The sequence below is a fragment of the Schistocerca cancellata genome, chromosome 8 (genome assembly GCF_023864275.1).
Source record: "Schistocerca cancellata isolate TAMUIC-IGC-003103 chromosome 8, iqSchCanc2.1, whole genome shotgun sequence".
Classification (NCBI taxonomy): domain Eukaryota; kingdom Metazoa; phylum Arthropoda; class Insecta; order Orthoptera; family Acrididae; genus Schistocerca; species Schistocerca cancellata.
In genome coordinates, this window is record NC_064633.1 from 155,771,706 (window position 1) to 155,793,348 (window position 21,643).

A 21,643-nucleotide genomic window follows, 5' to 3' on the forward strand; every position below is an offset into this window, starting at 1 on the left:
TCTACAATAAAGACGATCGCAGTGCATATTGGAACTACCGAGGTCTATCGCCATTGTGAGCTGCAGGTAAAATTCTCGCTTAATTTTTTTACAATTGACTCCAAATTATTGTAGAGTCGGTTTTTCCTACATCTCAGTGTGGTTACTGAGCCTCCAGAGGTGCAACAGGTATGATTTTCTGTATTGGATGGCACAAGGAAAACTGCACAGAGCAACAGAAGGCGATATATTTTAGTTTTCTACGACCTGGAAAAAGTATTTGATTCAGTAGCTAGATCTGTCATGCGGAAAGTACTGAGACACTTTAGATGTCGTGAACGGTATATGGAAATGGTTCAAGCTCTCCGTGATGGCATGTGAGGTAGGATCTTCAAGGCGTCCTTGCATCGAATTTGTTCCCATTCACTCAGAGCTGAAGCAAGACAGTGTGATCACTCCAATAGTCTGTTCACTGCACATGGCTGCCATGCTGTACGAATCATCTGCAAACAACCAAGGCACGGAGATTAAGTTTCGTTTTGGTGGACTTTTCTTCAGAGTGGCAAAAATTCGTTCACAAAGACATACCCAAGTTACCGAGGTGACACAGTGGCCGTACGGTGTTGACACAGTATTTTCTGCTTAATATCTGCGGAATTACTGCAGTCGGCCTACTGTTCTGAAACTGCGTATGATCGCTTTCATCTTACCGTCAATGCATAAGAAAAAAGAAGCCACTACTACAATCTGACAAGGATTAACTCTCTCAATTTGGACGCAACACTGGAGCATGCTGTTCACTGTTCATATCTTGGAAACATCTCGTGTGATCGGTGCACCAGCGAACAGGATGTTGGTAAAAGAACTGGGGCTCCTCACGCAGCATTCGGGTGGTTGATGGACGGAATCTTCACGAATAAAGACCTAAAGCTGCATATCAAACTCGTGGTGTACAGGGCTGTTGTCATTTCCACGCTTCTGCATGGCTGTGAAACTTGGACGCACTAATGCTGCGATATCAAAAACCTTGCCCGCTTCCATCAAAACGTTGAGGTATGTCTTGAACATTAAGTAGGAGGAATTTGCAGTTCTCGAGGAAGTGCATCTACATATCATGGAGACAACCATCATCTCTCAATAACTGATGAGGTTAGGCCCTACTCACCGTGTGAGTAATACCAGGCTTTCCTGCTAACTCTGCTCTGGCAGTAAAACTCATGAAGCCTCTCTTATGAGCTGTAAAGACCAGATAAAAAACATCATGAAGACCACCGGTGTAAATATACGAACATGCCGTGGACTGTTTGCATCCACCGCTCGTAAGGTACCCCTTAGGTTCAAGGCACATTTTATTTATTTTCCAGTTTTACAATTTTGGATCGCTTCTGCAGGTATAATGCAGCAATCAGTGGGTAAAGCGGTACTGTAAAATATACCAAGCCTGGCGTAAGAGTTTAGTTCCCAAGCTGGCTGAAGGAGCTTCTGGGCCATACGGCGGCAGCAGTGGACGATGGTCCAAGACGCTGTAGCTAGATACGAGGATGCCCGTTGCGTCAGCAGCGAGGTACGTAGGGAAAGCACAGTCATTCTAGAGCGAAGCAGGTGATCTTGCTTAACATCCTACTAAAAGCAACAACATTATAAATCCATAAATCGATCATTATAATAAATATATTTATAATGTTTACGGTAACGAAAATGTATGAGCGGGTACGAAATATCACGACTGTAGTCCTCAGTCGCGGTCAGGATGCCTTCCTATATACTTCTGCCGTAAGACCGTGCTCTCAGGAAACAGTTTTCAGTTAAATCATTATCAGTTGTGTTAATATTATCGTTCTACAGTGTTTAATAAATAAATGCATCATAATAGCATCATTTGAACGTTACTCCGAATAATATAGCTTCCAGCTTCATAGCTTAGAATCACGGTAAGTGTAATCTCACTTTACGGAGGACCCGACGGCGCTGATATTGCTACTGTGAGGGCATCAACTTAAGAGAGGTTCTCGGCAAAACAGGCAGAAAAAATCATACACGACGACTCACTAAGAAAATTCAAGGGCGGATTGTCTTAATCTCCGCGAAACTCATATGGAAAAGGACGGCCGGTCATACTGCAAGCCTCTTATACCATCCTCTGAGGACTCATTGGCTAAACGGAGACATTTCTGGGGGTTAGTACAAGTGGGGAGTTCCTGCACGCTGTCAAATTATTTGAAGGAGAACGCCTCAACTTCTTATCTGGGTATGAATTAAACTGATGTGTACGTCGAATCGTCAAAAACAAACTAACACACCGTTTCCCGTGTTGAGATGGTTGTGTGGGCGTTTCGAAAGCCAATTGAAGTATATATGGAGAACGTCGTGGACATGAAGAGGGCAAGCTCCAAGCAAGAAAGCTCAGTCATCCTTCAGTTACAGCCACACACTCCTCCAACCATTCAGTGTGATTTGCTTGGGCGCAAGCTTTAAGCCACGACTGATCTGTTAAGTCATCACAAATACATGCATAAGCGGAGTTGGAATGCTCTTTCTAGATAGGAATAAGTTATGTGCACCCGGATCGAGTTACAGCCGATGACGAGAGTAGAATAGACCATGCCAAAAGGAAATCACGTGTTCATAAGAAGTAAAAAGAAATAGTGTTAATTAACCGTTGTAGGATTACTTTGAAATAACGAGATACTTGAATCATCTCCCGCAGTTCAATTTAAATCTCTGTTGTCAGCAGCTGTACAACTAAATCTATGTCTATATACATAACCCGCAAGCTACCGTAAAGTGAGAGGCGAAGGCAACCTGTACCGCTACTAGAAAATTCCTGTCCTGTTCAAATCACAAATACAGCCAGGAAAATGCGACTGTCGATTATGCCTCTATAAGAGCCCTAAACTCACCTATCTTATCGTCGTAGTCCTTACGCGAAATGTATGTTGGCAGTAGTGGAATCATTCTGCAGTCAGCTTAAAATGCCGATTTTCTAAATTTTTCTAAACAGTCTTCCTCAAAAAGAACTTCCCCTTCCCTCCAGGGATTTTCATTTGAGTTCCCGAAGCATCTCTGTAATACTTGTGTGTTGTTCGAACCTACCGGTGGCGAATCTACAAGCCCCACTCTGAACTCATTAGATGTTTTCTTTGAATCCTACCTGGTACGGATTCAAAACGCTTGAACAGCACTCAAGACTATGTCGCAGTAACGTCCTATATGCGGGCTCATTTTGAGATGAACCACACTCTCCCAAAATTCTTCCAAGTTGACCATTCACCTTCCCTACCACAACGCTCACATGCTTATTCCATTTAATATCGCTTTGTAACGTTGCGTCCACATATTTAAACGACGTGACTGTGTCAAGAATGCTGTATGGGATCATTACGGGTTTGTTTACCCTACTCATCAGCATTACCTTACATTTTTCTGCATTTATGTCTAGCTGCCATTCATCACCTCAACTAGAAGTTTTGTCTAAGTGGTCTTGTGTCCTATAGTCACTCAACTTCTACACATTCCCGTATATCACAGCGTCATCAGCAAATAACACCAGATTTATTCCCACCCTAAGCGCCACATCATTTATGTATATAGCAAATAACAGCGGTCCTAACACACTTCCCTGGGCACTACTGACGATACTCTTATCTCTGATAAACACTCGCCGTCAAGGATAACATACTGAGTTCTACTACTTAAGAAGTCTCCGAGCCACTCAGATACCTGTTAACCTATTCCATATGCCCGTATCTTCATTAACAGTTAGGAGCGGGGCACCGTGAGAAATGCTTTCTGGAAATCTAGACGTATGAAATCTGTCTCTTACTCTTCATCCACAGTTTGCAGTATATCATGTGACAAAATAGCAAGCTGAGTTTCGCACGAGCGATGCTTCCTAAAACCATGTTAATTCGTGGACATAAGTTGTTCGGTCTCATGAAAATCTGCAATATTCGAACTGAGAATATTTTCAATGACTCTGCAGCAAATCGATGTTAGGGATAATGGTTTGTAATTTTACGGGTCGTTATTTTACACTTCTTACATACAGAAGTCATCTCCGCTTTTTTTCCCCATGGTTGGGACCTTACGCTGGGCGAGAGATTCGCAATAGAGGCAAGCTAGATAAGGGGTCAATGTCCTACAGTACTCTTCGTAAAACCGATTTGGAATTCCATACGGACCTGTCGGTTCATTTATTTCCAAATGTTTCAGTTGGTTCTCTTCGTCATGAATGCCTATAGCCACGTCGTCCACACCGGAGTCTGTTCGTTGCTCTCTTCAGAACAGACACAACTAAATAATAAGGACGTATCTGAGAGCTGTAGGCTAATATACTTTTTATTAAGAAATGCACGTCTTACAGTTTTAAGGTAATGAGTATCAATGAAGCAGATAATGCCATGGAAATTTTATTGTCTCTCCGTCCGTTCTAACTTTTTCAAACGTAATCGAATAATATTTTATGTATCTTGCAGCGAATTGTTATGACAAATCTTATTTATATTTACTCAGCATTCTTATATCAATCTACACAACAGAAGTAATGTTGCCCCGTGCTGCCATCTCCCGCAGTTAGAGCGTAACGTGTTAGTTCCGTGTACAGACCTGACATCTTCCGTGAGAATCGCGAACCAAACGGCGGCCAGCGCGTGTGGACGTTCAGTACTTGAGACGGAGAACAATAGCAGTCCGCGTATTTCTTTTTTCGAAATAAATAGTAACTTCAGTTATTTGAAGGGGTTTATAATAATTACTAGTCCAGTAGCCATTAACCTTCAAAAATGATCATTTATTTTGCAAAATGTTTGCGGTCGTGAGTGACGTACGTGGCGGTGCTGTAGAACGATGGTACTCTTAGTTACTATTTCTTACACAGTAGGACGCGAATTTGTCGAACGATTAGTAATAGTGACATTATGTGGCAGAGACGTATTACTCACAACACTTAAAAATATGAGGCTGGGGAAATCGCAGTTACAAACATCAGCACTTAATTTGAATACACAGTCTCGATGAATGTTACAAATCCACTAGAAACGTTTAAGAATAGTGAGTATTACTGATAGATTGCTGAAAAATTCTAAATAATCTCCTGTATTTGACGCCATGCTAGAAACTTCTTGGATATGTATGTGACGATGTACAGTATCTGATTTGAATAAAAATCCGTAACCGAAGGCGTGGCAGAGATAGCATTTACAGTTTTGGTTCATCTTCAGACACGGGTTTCTACAAGACTTAAAGATTCTTAGGGAGAATGAAAAACGCTTTGTATAATCGTGAATGAACATTTCTTTCTTTTTCCGCAATGAGCATTTGGATTTACTTGATGTTATCTTTGACGTTTCTGTGGGATGTCAATATTGCCATTTCTCATGGTCTGTACACACTTTATCGCTCTTCATTGTTTTCTCAGTACCCTTCCCTCTACTGCCCACTGGACTATCTTTCGATATGACGTCAGTCACTTTCTCCGTCGGTGGAGATTTATTCTCTCGACTGCTCCAAGTTAAATGTTTCAATTTCTTTTCTTCTTTTTATTTGTGTATTTATCTGTTCCGTTTCGACAGTCCTCACGTTTGAGTTAATTCTTGTTTATTGTTTTCCGATTTAATGTCTCTGCATTTTTCATTTCCGCCATCTCCTGTTCTCCAAAAGCATTTCCTGAGAATCCCTGAGCTCCAGGCTAATGACACATGCAGGTCGCTTATATTGTTCAAGAGCGCTCCCTATTTCTGCATCTTGTTGCTTCCTTACACCACCGATATTAGTTATCCTGAATTTTAGGTAATAACCATCTGTTCTATATCCTCTTATGTTGATACATAAGTTTATTTCAGCAGTAGACATTATATCACCGCTATGTTCTAGTGGTAGTCACTCCAAAGTATACACTACACTCTCCACGAATGATAATTATTATTCTATTGAAGTTTTCCTTCCAACCAGTATATTATATTACCTGCAGATTTTTCTACTGTAGTTGGAATTTTATTCCTACGGCTGAGGTTAAAGGGATGGGGATATTATTACTTTCTCTTCAATTTCACTCGCCGTAGCCCGTGCCTATCAAGTTATGGAATTACATTTGGCAGGTAATTATTAGTTTAAGAGTAAACAGACTCTGAGACTGAAATCTAAAATGATGCCAAGTATATAACGTAAAACATGTTGTTGTAGTTGTTCACGCAAATTTTTACTTGAAGCGCTAAAAGAGAGAGTGTATTAATTGAATGTATATGTTGACTTTGTACACCCAGTAGTGTGCCCTTTTTTGTTTATTTGCTGTTGAACTAACATTAGACGCACGCGCCCATCTTCAGCGGCCTGCATTGCAGAAGATAATATAGCTTTCAAAAGACTTTTTATCTCCAGTGTCTCCTGTTTCATGTAAGTTAATGTGACTGATATTTTTCATGTATGGTAGTTTAACTCGCCTTACGTGTACTGGATTCCTAGCCAAAGACTTATTTTTATAACATAAACATAATTATCTAATTATGTGAAACTGATATATGTGTATAGTGTTCTGCGCCCAGTCAGTTAACATAAACGTACGGTGGTGCGTCAGGTTGTAAAGCAATCATCACTGGATAAAACCAATATTTCAGGCACTCCCATAGAGGCCTAATTCTGAGTCTACTATGACAATGACAATCTTCATAAAAATATAGATGTTGTGAAACTGTCAACTGCAATGTGTTTTACATACGAATATTATGATTAAGTTGTTTATTTGATAGATTACATCATTTCATTTCCAGTTTGTATTAGCTATGTTAATGGAACCAAACCAGTGGTATTTAACCTTTTTTTCTCAGCATACCAAAGAAGACAATTTTCCATTCCAGCCTGTATCCCTAAGCATAGTCCTAGAGTTATTTTTAATTTAAATTGTACAAAAGCTTATCTAAAATACGTTATAAAATTTATGGATTATTAAATACTACAAAATGGAGGTTAGTGTTATAAATGCATACAATAAATACAGGAACTAAGAAACCGATAGTACATACACATACAACAATTACACGAAGTTTTACATGTCTCTGACCAATTAATAAGCTGCCCGAGCTTGTTTTGGGACACCAGCTTCTCTATTCGTGGCTGAATCTACGTTGTATGAATGGTGATTCCGGATCCAAGCAATTCCTTTGTTATCTTTCTATTACTGTCAGTGCAGAGAAACCCTGCTCACACTTGTAAATAGAGGGGAATGATAGAATGTGTGGAGAAATACACCTCCTCGCACTTTTCACTTATGCTGGTTCCACACTATCACCACTGTCAATTGCTTGAGCGATTTTATGTTTTCCTCTTATTACGAATTAATCTGTCTTACAGCAAAAGTTAAACTATGTTGTCCACTACCGCAATAACAAACAGAAATTCAACGGTGATACTCTGAAAATAAGTTCACAAATATCAAGAATGAGATGTGAGACTATGAGTAAAGGAAACGATCTTACACATAATAGACGCGAAATTATACTAAATACCAAAAGATTATAAATAAGTCGGTAACATACATTCGCAGACGCTGCTACTGTTGTCGGCATTTGAAACAAACAGTACAATAATTAACGATCTCATCTGTAAGATGTCATTGTTGGGTAGACAGGAAGAGTAACCAAAATGGATTCTTGGATAGAGGACCATTCTGATGTCTCGGGCTGAAATATTTTTCGTTATTTGTGATCATTAAGGAAATATAGTGTCTGTACGCGTATTTTAAATTTTACTGTTTTTCGTTATTTGTCATAATTCAGGAAAACGTTATATTGACTGTATGCGTATCTTAAATTTTACGTACCGTAAAAAGGGCTAACTTTGGCCGCTTTTTAAGGTCTTTTTTTAATTTTAATGGGACGATGAAAACGAAACATTGTGACTAAATTATAGACCATTCTCCTTGGTATATTACATACAATCATGTGGAAAGATAACTGTCAGGATGCATTTTGTTTGCTCTATAAAATTTTTGGTCGTGGCCGAAGTTTGCCAGAGAATGGGTAATTTACACTTCAGTAAGTTATTTCGAAATATGTCCAATTTGTCTTTTACGTTCTTGAAAAAATATATCATGAAATTTAAGCATTCCATATTACAAATTTCCAAATAAGAGTAGTAACGTAAAAATTAATAAATCTCTGCAGTAAGGAAACAAGGATTCCCGATTTTTCCTGTACGAATTTCTTTCATTTTGTCCCACATCGATGTTCAAGGTAAAGCGTATATTTCGGAGGCGTGGCATAACGATTATTTCCCTTTCCGAGTCTCTTCAATGCATTTTGTAAATCACCTTTGTTTTAGTCATAATAGTCGCTCCCTCCTACTTTCCTACGTACTTTCGGCTTCACAGTTATTGGTCGTTCCCCTTTGACGCATGCGTACTTAGTATGTGGCAGCATCAGTCCCGTTTTTTTATAGCCACATCTTGTACACTATCCCTAGCACGTCAGCGCCCGCACCTTTTGTGCTCAGCATCCACTCTCGCGCTGAAAAGTGATCTTAATAATTTGGCCCACCATGCGTACCAGGTATAACAGCTCTGTCTTGTTTGGTTCTCCCAATGATTTCAAAGAGTAGGAGGGAATGTTCTCTACTCGAGGTGCCTTGTTTCAACTTGAAGCATGTCACTGCTCTACCACATCGTTCTCGCAACATCACTTCTTTCATAAAAAATAAAACGCTGTCTTGCATGAATAGACATTCTGATCACGTTAAAGCAGTCGTGTCACCGAAACTTGCTGACAGATTAAAACTGTGTATCGGACCGAGACTCAAACTCAGGACCGTTGCCTTTCGCGGCAAGTGGTCTACCAGCTGAGTTACCCAAGCACGACTCAGCACCCGTCCTCAAAGCTTCAATACTGCCAATACCTCGTCTCCTATCTTACAAACTTCAGAGAAGCTCTCCTGCGAACGTAGGAGACGAGGTACTGGCAATATTGAAGTTGTGAGGGCGGGTCCTGAGTAGTGATTGGGTAGCTCAGATGGCAGAACACTCTTCCGCAAAAGGTAAAGGTCCCGAGTTCGAGTCTCGGTCCGGCACACAGTTTTAATCTGCCTGGAAGTTTCATATCAGCGCACTCTCCGGTGCAGAGAGAAAATTTCATTCTGGTTCAAATGGTTAAAATGGCTCTGAGCACTATGGCACTTAACATCTGAGGTCATCAGTCCCCTAGAACTTAGAACTACTTAAACCTAACTATCCTAAGGACATCACAAACATCCATGCCTGAGGCAGGATTCGAACCTGCGACCGTAGCGGTCGCGCGCTTCCAGGCTGAAGTGCCTATAGCCGCTCGGCCACAGCTGCCGGCTACATTCTGGAGTCGTGTTATTCTCTCCGTGCCTGTGCCTCCTAACATGAATGAGATTGTGGAAATGCAGCGGCTCCTTCCATTCCCAGTAATGTTCCAGCACGAGACCGTGTCCCACAGTGGTACCTCACTCAGTCTGTGGTCCTGTGTATTGCAGGTGCCGGGATTCCCAGACACGTACCGCATGCTGCGCCACGACCACCCACCGACGCAGAAGAGGGCGTCGCATACCATGACTCAGAGGCTGGCAGCTGACGCAAGGGTGAGTGTCACGCCCACCTACACATTTATCTCTTGTCCTGCATTTGAACCTTAGAGCGTCCACGGTCCTTTTCTAAGATAGAAAATGCTTCATATTTGTTCAGATTACATCAATTCATCAGCGTCTTTAGAGGATTAACTCGGAGGCCTAGAGCCATAAGTATCTATAAAATGTATGTTTTCAAAGGCAAAACAAATTTTACAAGAGTAGAAACACTATCATTGTCACCACCTAAGTTCACGACGCTGGTAATCATGATACCTCATGGTTGTTAGAATATGTTTACACTCACTAAATTTTTAACTTTAGCGTTAAGTACTACGTAACAAAAAGATAGGCACTGCAGTAGATACTTTGTTTTGAATTTAAACATTTTGGGTCTTTCAAAAAGCACATCCATGTACTACAAATAATAAAATGGAGTGCATTCGTAAACAAAATACATTTTGCTCGATTCTGTTAAAAATTCTTAACAGTGAGTTTCAGAGATTTATAAGCGTTTTACAGTGCTTCAGAAATTACATAGATCATAATTCTATCATCACTTGACTTTAAAACAACACAACGAATTAGCACTATAAGAAAATAACAATACATATGAGAAACACAATGTAATTGTTCAGTTTATTTCTGAGGCTATCAATGAAACAGAAAAAAAGACTTACTGAAAGCTGAATATACTTTAGTCGTTATTATCATCAAGAGTAATTTCTGTTTCTTTACCAGCTGTTGTATCTACCATTAATGACTTATAGAAATTATGGTACTGCTTCGGTATTATTCCCAAGTTGCAAAAATTGGGAAGATCCTTAAGCTTTTCCATCTTATGAGTGAGAACTGAAGAAGAATACAAAGGCTGAAGTGTGAAAGATTGTTCCAACTCCAGTTACAGCTTTGCAGGAGATTTACATTCTTTTAAATTTTTCCCAAGTATTGTTGCTATATTTAAAACAAATGTGATCTGAGTTTTCTTTTCTTTACAGGAGCCAAAATATGTCGAAACAGTTGACTTTATTTATATCAGTGTCAACGTTTCTGTTCTTTATTTTGTAGTGTCTGATTACATCTTTGTACTGAACTTTAATAACATGATCTTTCCTGTTTGCCATTCAAACGACCTTGAACCATTCTGATATTACAGATACATCAAGCACTTTTATCTTTCTTCCTACTGTGGCATGAACTGAGTCAGACTCCATTTACGAGTGACCTAGCTCAAAGAACATATGTTTTACTATAGAGACATCAAGATGTTCCACAACATACAGCAATATAGCAGAGGTATTTGCATTTTTATTTTGCCCTGTACACCTATTGGAAAAGAAATTCCAGGATTTGTTATCTTCAATTGTTTCTGAAAAGTTAAAAAAGCATCAGCCAATTTCTGCATATGCACGTTTGACTGTCCTTTCACTCCGTATGTATCACGCGGCTTCTCTTGGAGTTATATTGTATAGGGTTAAGTTGAACACAGTAAGCCTTCGGCGCTAGGACAATGCTTTGCAGTTGTCTTTTCACAGTAGCAGACAGTCTCCAGATCAAATTCGTCTAAATTGGTTTCTTCTGATGCAGCTTCCAAGTTTATGCCGTCCATCCTGGCGCTCGCCAAACGCTTCCAAACAATGTGAGCATTCTGCTCTGAACGGTCAATTTTTTTCTCTGTGCATTCATATGAGAGAAACGATAGCACGTATGACACACGTCATTTTTAGGTATGTAGAAGGGTATGTTAAATTCAGTATTAAATATGTTTCGACAAAAAGATTTGTTTTCAGGGGTGATCAATTTCGCAAGTTTCAACTACGTTTGGTACATTTTTCGAAGAATGAACTCGTGAAACATGTTCTCTTTCTCCGAATCCTTCTTAGCGTAATGTGAGGAAAATTTTGGAAAGCAATTGATGTGAGCTCTAATTCTTTCTTTCAAAATACCTGATTGATCTACAATTGGCTGTGCCATTCTCTTGGAACACTAGAAAATATGATGTGCTCATTACTTTTTAATACAACCGTATGCACGTTTACGTCAGAGTGCACAATTTCGTCAGCTCCTATTTATCTTGTTGTTAGTGCATCCTGGATGCGGGGTTCATTGTGTTATTTCTGTTGTTTATTTGTAAACTCGACATGTGAAAATGAGGAACTCTGATTTGTTCTCCTTTCATTCTACCTAACGGCGTCAATCAAAGTACCACATTATTAGCTACAGTTTTTACGTTGATTTTCACGTATTTTGATTTCGAAAATTAACATTGGAGTAATATCCCATGTGGTTTTTCAATCAAAGTATAGTAATTTGTGAAACAGACTTCTTGATGTGGGGGTCATCAAAGTGGCAAAGAAATTCAGGCATCAACAAAAATGTAGCACATTAGTAAGTTTATTTACAAAATGTACTCTAATAACTCTTCTTGGTGTTGAGTTATATACAACGAGAGAAATTTTCTTGATAGAAACAAATAGTCTTGGATGTTGGTATAATATAGTAAGTCATTAACAAGTAGAAGAGCTCAGTATCGTCACGTTGCGTTGATGTATTGTCTCTTTGTAGCCTTCTGTGCTAAGGTTGGTACAAGTCTGAAGCTCCACAGAGTCTGGGGTGAAGCTTTGAGCCTAGCCGTTTAACAAGACACATCGGCCAGTCAGAGTCGCAGGCAGTGAGGACGTGTCAATTCAGCATCCTCTGATTACCATTTTGTAGTTGTATGACTGTCTTTGTTAGCCACTTCAATGACCGCAACATCAGGAAATCGAATTTACGTATTATTAAAATCTGATTTAAAAACCCACATCGAATCCTACAACAATGTTATCTTGGGAAATAAAAACACAAAACGTATTGCACTGAGCTGTGGACTGTGTTGCTTTCGCCCTCAGTTCCTGTGTTGATTAGCAGGAGAATTGCGTACAGATTGAAAATGAGGGTCGTATTTCTTCCCAGACTTGTGTGGAGCAGAATTTACTTTGAAATTAGAATTATATTAATACCCGAAAGAACAGACACCATATCCATATAAGTATATAGTTCTGGCAACACAGGTCATGACCTTCTTCTTCTGTGCGGGTGCACACATAGTCCCCGAACTCTTACGGGACATGGTAAGAATGTCATCCACGGTAATGAGTGTGTTGGGGTGGGACTCTACGAATGTAGTGTGTGGAAATATAAGGTGAGAGTGTAGGTCTCGCGGGAGGCTTGCGCGAGATAGTTCCTGCCATGTAAGAAAGGAAGATCCCTGGTTCGAGTCCCGGTCGCGGCACACATTTTCACCTGTTCCTGTTGATATATATCAACGCCAGTTAGCAGCTGAAGGTATTAATATAATTCTAATATCGTTATACACGGCTGCAGATCATCAATGGTGTCTGTTCTTTCGGGTATGTCCAAAATAACAGACACTATATCCATATAAGAATTTACTTTGCGTTTCTTTTGCGTGAATGCTTGTTGTGTGTTCCGGATTTGTGGCAGTGTCGGTATTCTCCATACCGGACTGTTTTCCTGATCATGCATTACAAACCGTGTCACACAACACTTCACACAGTTGAAATTAGCTGAGGAAGCAGCGGTGTTCCTTTCGCCTTGATTATGCTGTTGCCTATGGTTGCGGTGTACTGTGCGATGCGAAACTGAGGCCGTTGCGAGCTATCCGCGGTCAGCGTTGCAAGAACAGGCACAGTAACGTAAAGTTCTACAAAGTTTTGCACATTCTGAGCTTCGATTATTATAAGCGCGTCATTGCGACCAGGGTTGTTATGCTGTAGAATCTCAGTCATTATTCTGTTATCAGCAAGGTTTTGGGTAATGGTATCGTGAAGCATTTCGTCTTGAAATCAGGCTCCAATAGAGCAGTTAATTTTACAGTTCCTAATCATGTCTTGCAATTCCAAGATCCATGGCTCGTAAGACTGATAATTATGAAGAAGATTGGAACGAGCAGCAGCAACATGAAAGTGAGCTTCGAAGCACACATCAAGTTTGCTAGCAGTGTTTTCATGCGGTAGAGTTTAGGGCTCTAGCTGATGGGACAACTTCCTACATCAACCCAATAATGTACACTGCTACTCCCTCCCCCCCCCCCCCCAGAAAAGAAAAGAGAGAATCGTAATTAACGGCAGTATTCTGTTCATTTCTCTCCTTTTGTATCAAAATAGGGGAAGGGAGTAGGCGGCACCAGGCCACTGGCATTCTGTTCTTTAGTTGTTGTTGTTTGATGGCTTGTTGTTTGTTTGCTTGTTTGGTCATACGCGCCCAAGTCAAGACTATAGAACACGAAGATAGAGAGGAGTTAAAAAACGACTACACTTCAATCCCAATCGACGCAAGGAAGACAGCTAAAAACAGGGACGTAGAGAAAGGGCCATACAACGCACCATAGAGAAACGGAGGTCCAGGACTAAGAATTAAATGGCCTTCGTCATATCGCTACGACGGATATAAAGTAAAACGCGGTTGACAGCCGGCGCCTTCTTTGCTAAAACATAAGATAACCCAGACGGCAAACCCAAATGGGAACGTAAACGGTTAAAAAATGGGCATTCCGTCAGGAAATGGCGGACAGTTAAAACTTGGGCGCAGCGTGCACAGTGTGGCGGGGGAGCGCCACTTAGCAAATGGCGATGGCTAAAAAGGTAGTGCCCTATACGCAACTTAGTTAAAATGGCCTCCTCCTGGCGGGAGGGCCGAGAGAGGTCGTCCAAGCTGCTGGGAGAAGCTTAGTAATCTGGAGCTTATTCCCATGATGGGAAGACCAATGGCGATGCCAAAGTGGCGCCACCTCCTCATAGACGGCACCACAGAGATCCACGGAGGGAACATAGTAACTAGTGGGCTGAGGTACGAGGACTACAGCCGTGGCAGCAGCGTCAGCAGCCTCGTATCCTGGCAGACCGACATAACCAGGAACCCACATAAACTGCACAGTGGCTCCATCAAGAGTTAGCAATTGACAGTTTTCCTGGACCTATTGCAGTAAAGGATGAGCGATGTACTGCGTTCAGACACTTTGAAGGGCTCTGAGAGAGTCTGAACAGAGGACTGGATGCGAATATGGAGGGGCATGCGCTCAGCATACCGTTGTCCTGGCCGTTGTCAGTTTTCGTGACCGGTGCTGCTCCTTCTCATTCAAGAAGCTCTTCAACTGCCTTCACAAGTGCTGAGTGCAAGCGTCTTGTCAATAGCGCTCGGCAGACCCGCATGGTCACCCATCCAAGTGGTAGCTGTGCTCGGCAGCTCTTACTTTGGTGATGTGACTGGAACCAGTGATACCACTGTAGCAAGACCGTCGGCGCCAAGTATGTGCCGCACAGAAATCATGAAAAATTTACGAATTTACGGTAGCTGTCCCATTTAAGCACAAGAGTCATCGTGAATGGGTGTCTAAGGTGTCAGTAATTGAGGTGGCGAAGAAAGTCAGTCAGACATCTAAAACTAGGTAACACCTTAATGAGTTCAGTTACTAATAGCCTTCTCCTCTCTGCTTCACCTGCATATGCCTTTGACACATATATTGAACACATCTCCTCCCCCCTAGCCGGCCGAAGTGGCCGTGCGGTTAAAGGCGCTGCAGTCTGGAACCGCAAGACCGCTACGGTCGCAGGTTCGAATCCTGCCTCGGGCATGGATGTTTGTGATGTCCTTAGATTAGTTAGGTTTAACTAGTTCTAAGTTCTAGGGGACTAATGACCTCAGCAGTTGAGTCCCATAGTGCTCAGAGCCATTTGAACCATTTTAACCATCTCCTCCCCCCCCCCATATCCACTCCTTCCTCTCTCCGTCTGTCCACCTCATTCTCCCATCTTCATCAGTCCATCTCCTCCTTCCTACTCTCTCTGTCTCTTCATCTCCTCCTCTTCTCTTTGTTTGTTTCCTATGCCCCATCTCTCTGACCATATCTTACTTCTTCCCTCTCTGACCATATCCACCTCTACCTCCCTCTTTCCATCTCTGCTTCCCCCTCTTCCTTTCCCACCTGCTTCATGAATCTACACCTCCTCCTCTGTCTTTGTCCATTACCCCTCCCACTCACTCTGTGCATCCCCTCCTCTAGCTATCTCAACCTGTTCTCAGCCACGTTCATCATCATGTGCAACCCATCAGTACAGTTCATTAAAGCATTCCGATACTACTCCCACAACACTCGTGCTATACAGGGCAGGCTTCACATCAAGGGCTTGAAAATCATTCATTTCCACATAATGTACAGGCTACCATCAAAAACAAGTCGATAAATCAGCCTGAAACTACTCCAACACAATGCAACTATCATGCAACGTAGACTACATGTTGGGACCCAGAAAACAATTTCTTGCCCATGACATGTAGGCACTGCCTTTAGAAACAGGTTGATTTCACATGCCGATTACCTTCCCACGCAACATTCTTGTCATGCAGGTCGGCCTATACGCCAGGCGCTGGGAAAGAAACGTTTTGGCCCTATCTCCACTCCTTTAGAAGGTGGGAGGTTATTAACCCTACAGGGCTGGTACTCATGAGGCTTACTGTTCCTGTACCAAATCTAGTTGAAATGATCAGGTGGTTTGGGAGGAGATCCCAGACTTACACACATACACTCTGCTTTATATATGTGATGGATATGTACATTTAAATGTGAGGAAATGGGTTCCATAGTCCAGAACATCTCCTTGAAAGACTAAGAAAATTTTTATTCCATGTTTTATTATTAATGTTTCTATTGTTTCCATTGTTATTTTAATTCTATAGTTCACTGTTTTATTATTCAGATTCCTTCTGTTACACATTTAGAGTATCTAGATTGAATCTTTCACAGTGTAATGGCATGTACGCTGTTATGAAGTATGATAGATTAAAACTGTGTGCTGGATCTGGAATCAAAAATAGAACTTTGTCTTTCGTGACCAGTTATTCCATCGTCTTATCTGTCCATGTGCAGCTGCAGATCTTCTTTCAGAGTTTGCTATGAAGGGGAGAACTTGCGAATAGTTGAGAACATAGGAAGCTAGTGGTTATCATGTGTCTTATGAGATTAGCAGGTTGGTTTTAGAACTAATACTAGTTTCAGGAAGCGTACAACAGCTACTGTGTATATAATGGTAATGATTGTAGAAGAAAAATCTGAAACTTCAGTGTGATGTTATAATTGGAATAGCCAGATATTGCATCTTTTGTCAATAAAATTAATAGTATTTGACATGATCGGGAGTATTGGTGCATGCCATTACGCAGTACTCGTTTGGTTCTTTCAGGAGCACATCAGTACGTAATGAGATCTGTTTGGATAATTTCCGGATGAACATGGCCGCGAAAGATTTCCGTCTTCGCACTGCATCTTCCATTCACCTCGTGTGTCACATAAACTGTCGTAGTGTTAGTAGCCTCTTCCACATATTTTTGTGACTATGACACAGCTTTCTTCTTACTACTTGTTTCCATTTTCTTTCGCTGTGTTTGGATGATTTCCGGATGAACATGGCCGCGAAAGAATTCCGTCTTCGCACTGCATCTTCCATTCACCTCGTGTGTCACATAAACTGTCGTAGTGATAGTAGACTCTTCCACATATTTTTGTGACTATGACACAGCTTTCTTATTACTACTTGTTTCCATTTTCTTTCCCTCTCACTTTTTGTTATTATTAGCTATATTTTATTACCGGTGTTAGACTATTCTTTTGCAATGTTAGGTGGAGGGTCGTATTAATGGGTAAATTGGTGATCATTGTATACCATATTTTTCTTTAAAAAAATTCCATTCTGGCCCGCACGATCGTGCGGATTAGGTTTTACATTTGTTGTTTTCCGTGTAACTTCGGTCTGCAACGATTCTGTGACCCCAGCCTTCCGTTTCACAGTTGTTTTGTTCAGCATTGTGACAACCATAGCGCAACAGATCATTTCAAACTTCAACGAGAAGACGAAGCCACGTGTCACCGAGATAAATACGTTTTCCTATATTTCGTTATTTTATGGCAATTCGTGCATTATTTTAGACTCAGAATATTTCATTTAACGTATGTAAGGTGTCCAAACACACGTATGAAGTGCCACTTGGGTATTGTGCTACTTGGATATTATACTCGTACACGTCTGTATTTTGAGTACCACGGTCATACTAGCGACTTCTTTAACAAACTATCAACATGAGTTTTTTGAGTATTTTTGTTTAATTCCAGAGGTCATAAAGTACAGAAACTGATACCTATCAGATAAATTTTCAGGAAATTTTCTATCAGGATGGAAAGGGCTATACTGCAGATGCACTATAATTCATAGTAGGCCTACATAATACAATGGATGCAGGTGCACTATAGTACATGATTACAGATACACTATAGTACAATGATGAATGAGCTCTCTTATCAGTAGGTCTAAGTGACTGGGTAACGTCTCTAGGTGAGCAGAACTCCATTTTTCTTCTTTTTCTAACTGTCCTAACGTTTTCCTATGATGCGTCACGATATTTGAATGACCTCGTTCGCAAGGTGGAAGTAATTTCTGGATGATAATTATGGAACATCGTCGACGGTTTATGTATGCTCCTTCTGCATAGACTTCTGTTGCGATGTCCCTATATTAGAACCATAAAATCTCCAAAAGAGAGACATTGTATAGGGCGTCTAAGTAGATACTCTTTTCCGCCCTGGTCAGAAGCGAATGCTTCACGCGTACTTGTAGTTCTTACGCAACTGGCTAACTCCACTACTCATCAATGAATGTGTGCTATGTTACAGGTGCTGTGGGCTGAGCAACAATTCTCCAAGAGCCGAGTGAAGAGGGAGGACCTACCAGTGCCGAAACAGTCGGAGATGCTCTTCAACGACGAACTCTGGGACCAAGAGTGGTACCTGGTACGAAACCAATAACTCCATATGCTAATTTTGTTGTCATTACATCATGATGTTAAGCAATAAAGAGTCCTGCTTGGGTGAAAGACTTAGGAGTGTACGCTTTCTAAACGTGACAATGCATCCTTTCTATCTAACGATGTAACGACGACCTCCCCTTCTCCACAATCGAACATGTAAACCTGACCAAAAAAAAAAAAAAAATTAAAACACTCAGAAGACATGGCTGGATGTCAATGTAACTTCATACATGTTCACACCATCGGCTGGTGTGCAAATAGGGTTGCAATTTTCTGTAACAGTTTGTAACCTCCCAACAGAAAAATTCCGTAACCTCCCAACAGTAAAAAATATAATTATAACATTGATATTTAGCGTAACCTCCCAATAAATAAATTCCATAAACTACCAATAATAAAATGTGACTAATCTCTCAGTAAAAATTGTCGCTCACTTATAACCTTTCAATAATGACTGTGAATTTAAACTGCTGAACTTTGGACGTCAGCAGTGCTGCGTCATGGCCCTGAAAGATCATTCTGAATAAATAGAAAATTCTTACCTCAGCAAGGTCGCCGGATAACGCGTATATATCTGCTCCTATAAGAAATTTTTCTGGCACAGCTCAGTGCAATACTGGCCGATAGATCTGTCATGTATAAAAAGAAAGAACTGATTTTTCTTTACAATAATCAGAATGACCAAGGATTGGAGAAATTAGTAAAATCTTTAAATTGAGTTGAATGATTGTCGAAAGTTAATTTTTATAAGAAAGATTATTATTAAGAGATTTCTTTTTAAAGGTATTTACATGGGACTTGATATAACAATACTACATATGCGCGAGGCTGCTTTTATCTTATACTACAACGCTCAGGCAACGCCATCGCTCCCACGACCGGCCCAGCCAACTCCACACACACGACTGCTCGCTACTACTACACAGTTCCTACAGCATACAACACTGCTCTCTGGTCTGAGATTCTCTTACAGCCTACATATCGCAGGCAGCGCGTGAGCAATCCATCGAAATTACATCTGCTCGAGTGCGCTAGCAACAAATTCCTTAATCGTGGACCTCTTACAAGTTATAACGGCCACCATAGTGCACTAGTGACGTTCGTCTTTCACGTTGTTATCAGGCCGGTAGGGCACTGAAGGGGCCTGAACAGAGACAACTATTGCGTAATCACTGTGAAAGACACGGAGATGCCATTTACTCACGTCAGAGAGCATTATCAGCAACTGACAGAGTGTGAAGCGGTCTCATTGTGAGTGTCCATTTAGCTGGCTGGTCGAGTGGTGAAATAGCGAGATTTGTGGGACATTCCGATGTGACAGTGGGCCAGTGTTTGGCTCAATGGGAACTCCAAGATAGGCATAAACGTCGTCGAAGTTGTGTTCGATCACGTCTATCCTCTGACAGGTAGAAAGGTGAGATTTCTTTTCTGTGCACCAACCACACAGTAAGCGCTTCACATCTGCGCCTGCCGCCCGAGAACAAGTAACAGGCTCCCTGCAACGTCCTGTGTCATCTCTCACAGTTTGTCGGAGACAGGCAGAAGCCAGACTAGGGAATTGCTGTCGCATGCATAGTTTGCAGTTAACACCACAACACAAACGGTGGCATTTGAAGTTGTGCCATACTGGGAAGCACGGACGCCGCATTGTGTTCAGCCACGAATGACTGTCCTGCACCATCCCGGACTACTACAATTAGTGAGTATGGCGGCAACATCGATGGGCGTCCCATTGTTGAAATATTTTGGAGAGGCTTGCCTCATAGTGTGGGGAGCCATCGGGTATGAACAGGTCACAGCTGGTAGTGACTGGGGAAACATGATGGCACAGGATCCTGCATTCTCATGAACTGAGTCTCATGCGACACTATCATGGTGCAATTTTTCAACAGGACAGTGTTCTTCCACACATGGCACGTGTCTCAATGAACTCTTTCATGATGCTGAGGTACTCCCAGGGCACCAAGATCTCCACGTCTATCCCCAATGGAACATACGAGGGTTGGAACTTTAATAGTGGCAACTATTTATTCACAGCTCGGACAATAGAGATACGTGTTTCAAAGTTTTACTGACCTTCAAAGTAGTCACCAGCATTCTGTATAAACCGTTGCCAGTGATGTGGAAGTCGTAGGATACTCTTAGCAGTGCCAGTTGTGTTGACAGTTCGAGCGGCGCGGTCAATTGCCCGACATATTTGCAGCAGTTCTCAACCGAATGCCGTGAAATGTTTCCTTCAGTTTAGAAATCGAGCTCAGCTCACGAGGGCTTAAGTCAGGGGAGTGCAGTAGGTAGTATAGCACTTAGCAGCCTCACTAGTCAAACAAATCAGTAACAGTTTGCACTGCACGTGCTTGAGCATTGTCTTGCAAAATGATGGTCAGGTCCTGCAGAAAGTGTAAGCACTTCTGTCTCTAAGCTGGTCGTAGGTTGTGTTCCAAAAATGAACAGCATAGAGACAGAAGTGAAGACACTTTCTGCAGGACCTGACCATCATTTTGCTGGACAATGCTGAAGCACGTACAGTGCAAGCTGTTCCTGATTTGTTTGACTGATGGGGCTGCTAATTGCTATACCACCTACTACACTTCCCTGACTTAAGCCCTCGTAAGTTCAACTCGATTTCTAAACTGACGGCAACCCTGCACGGCATTCGCTTCAGAACTGCTACAAATTTGTCAGGCAATAGACCGCGCCGCTCGCACTGTCAACACAACTGGCACTGCTAAGAGTGTCCTAAGACTTCCACAGCGCTGGCAGCGGGTTATACACAACGCTGGTGACTACTTTCAAGATCAGTAAAACTTTGAAACATGTATCTATTTTGTACGAGCAGTAAATAAATAGTTACCACTGTTAAAGTTCCAGCCCTCATACATAGGACCAGCTCGGCTGTCATTTGCGTTGAATGCCACTACCCAAGATATTGAAGACCTGTTGCTACATATGTAGGCCACTTAGACTCAGGAGAGGGTACATCTTTACGGCAACCATCGGAACCGAGTAAGTGCATGGATCCAGGCGAGCGGAGGTGCAAGTACATTTTGTTAAAAATGTTTGGAAAATTCTGTAATCACCTTAATAACATCACTTACCCCCTCTTTTCGTCCACCCCTACTGTGTGCCTCACTTTTTTATAGCCATTGCATTGAATACCGGAAATTAATCTATACTGCCATACAACGAAATCATTACTTTGTGAAACTCTCCATTTGTGTACAATCGATGTTAA

General features: G+C 41.5%; 1 protein-coding gene across 2 annotated transcripts in view; it reads left to right on the top strand.

Moving 5' to 3' along the window:
* LOC126094600 (neuroendocrine convertase 1-like) overlaps positions 1 to 21,643 on the top strand; it is a 484,920-nt gene that overhangs the window by 244,399 nt on the left and 218,878 nt on the right. For both annotated transcript variants that reach the window (XM_049909072.1, XM_049909073.1), the window contains exons 3-4: positions 9,463 to 9,567; positions 18,278 to 18,394. In XM_049909072.1, the coding sequence (XP_049765029.1) occupies positions 9,463 to 9,567; positions 18,278 to 18,394 (222 nt within the window). The remainder of the gene's footprint in view (positions 1 to 9,462; positions 9,568 to 18,277; positions 18,395 to 21,643) is intronic.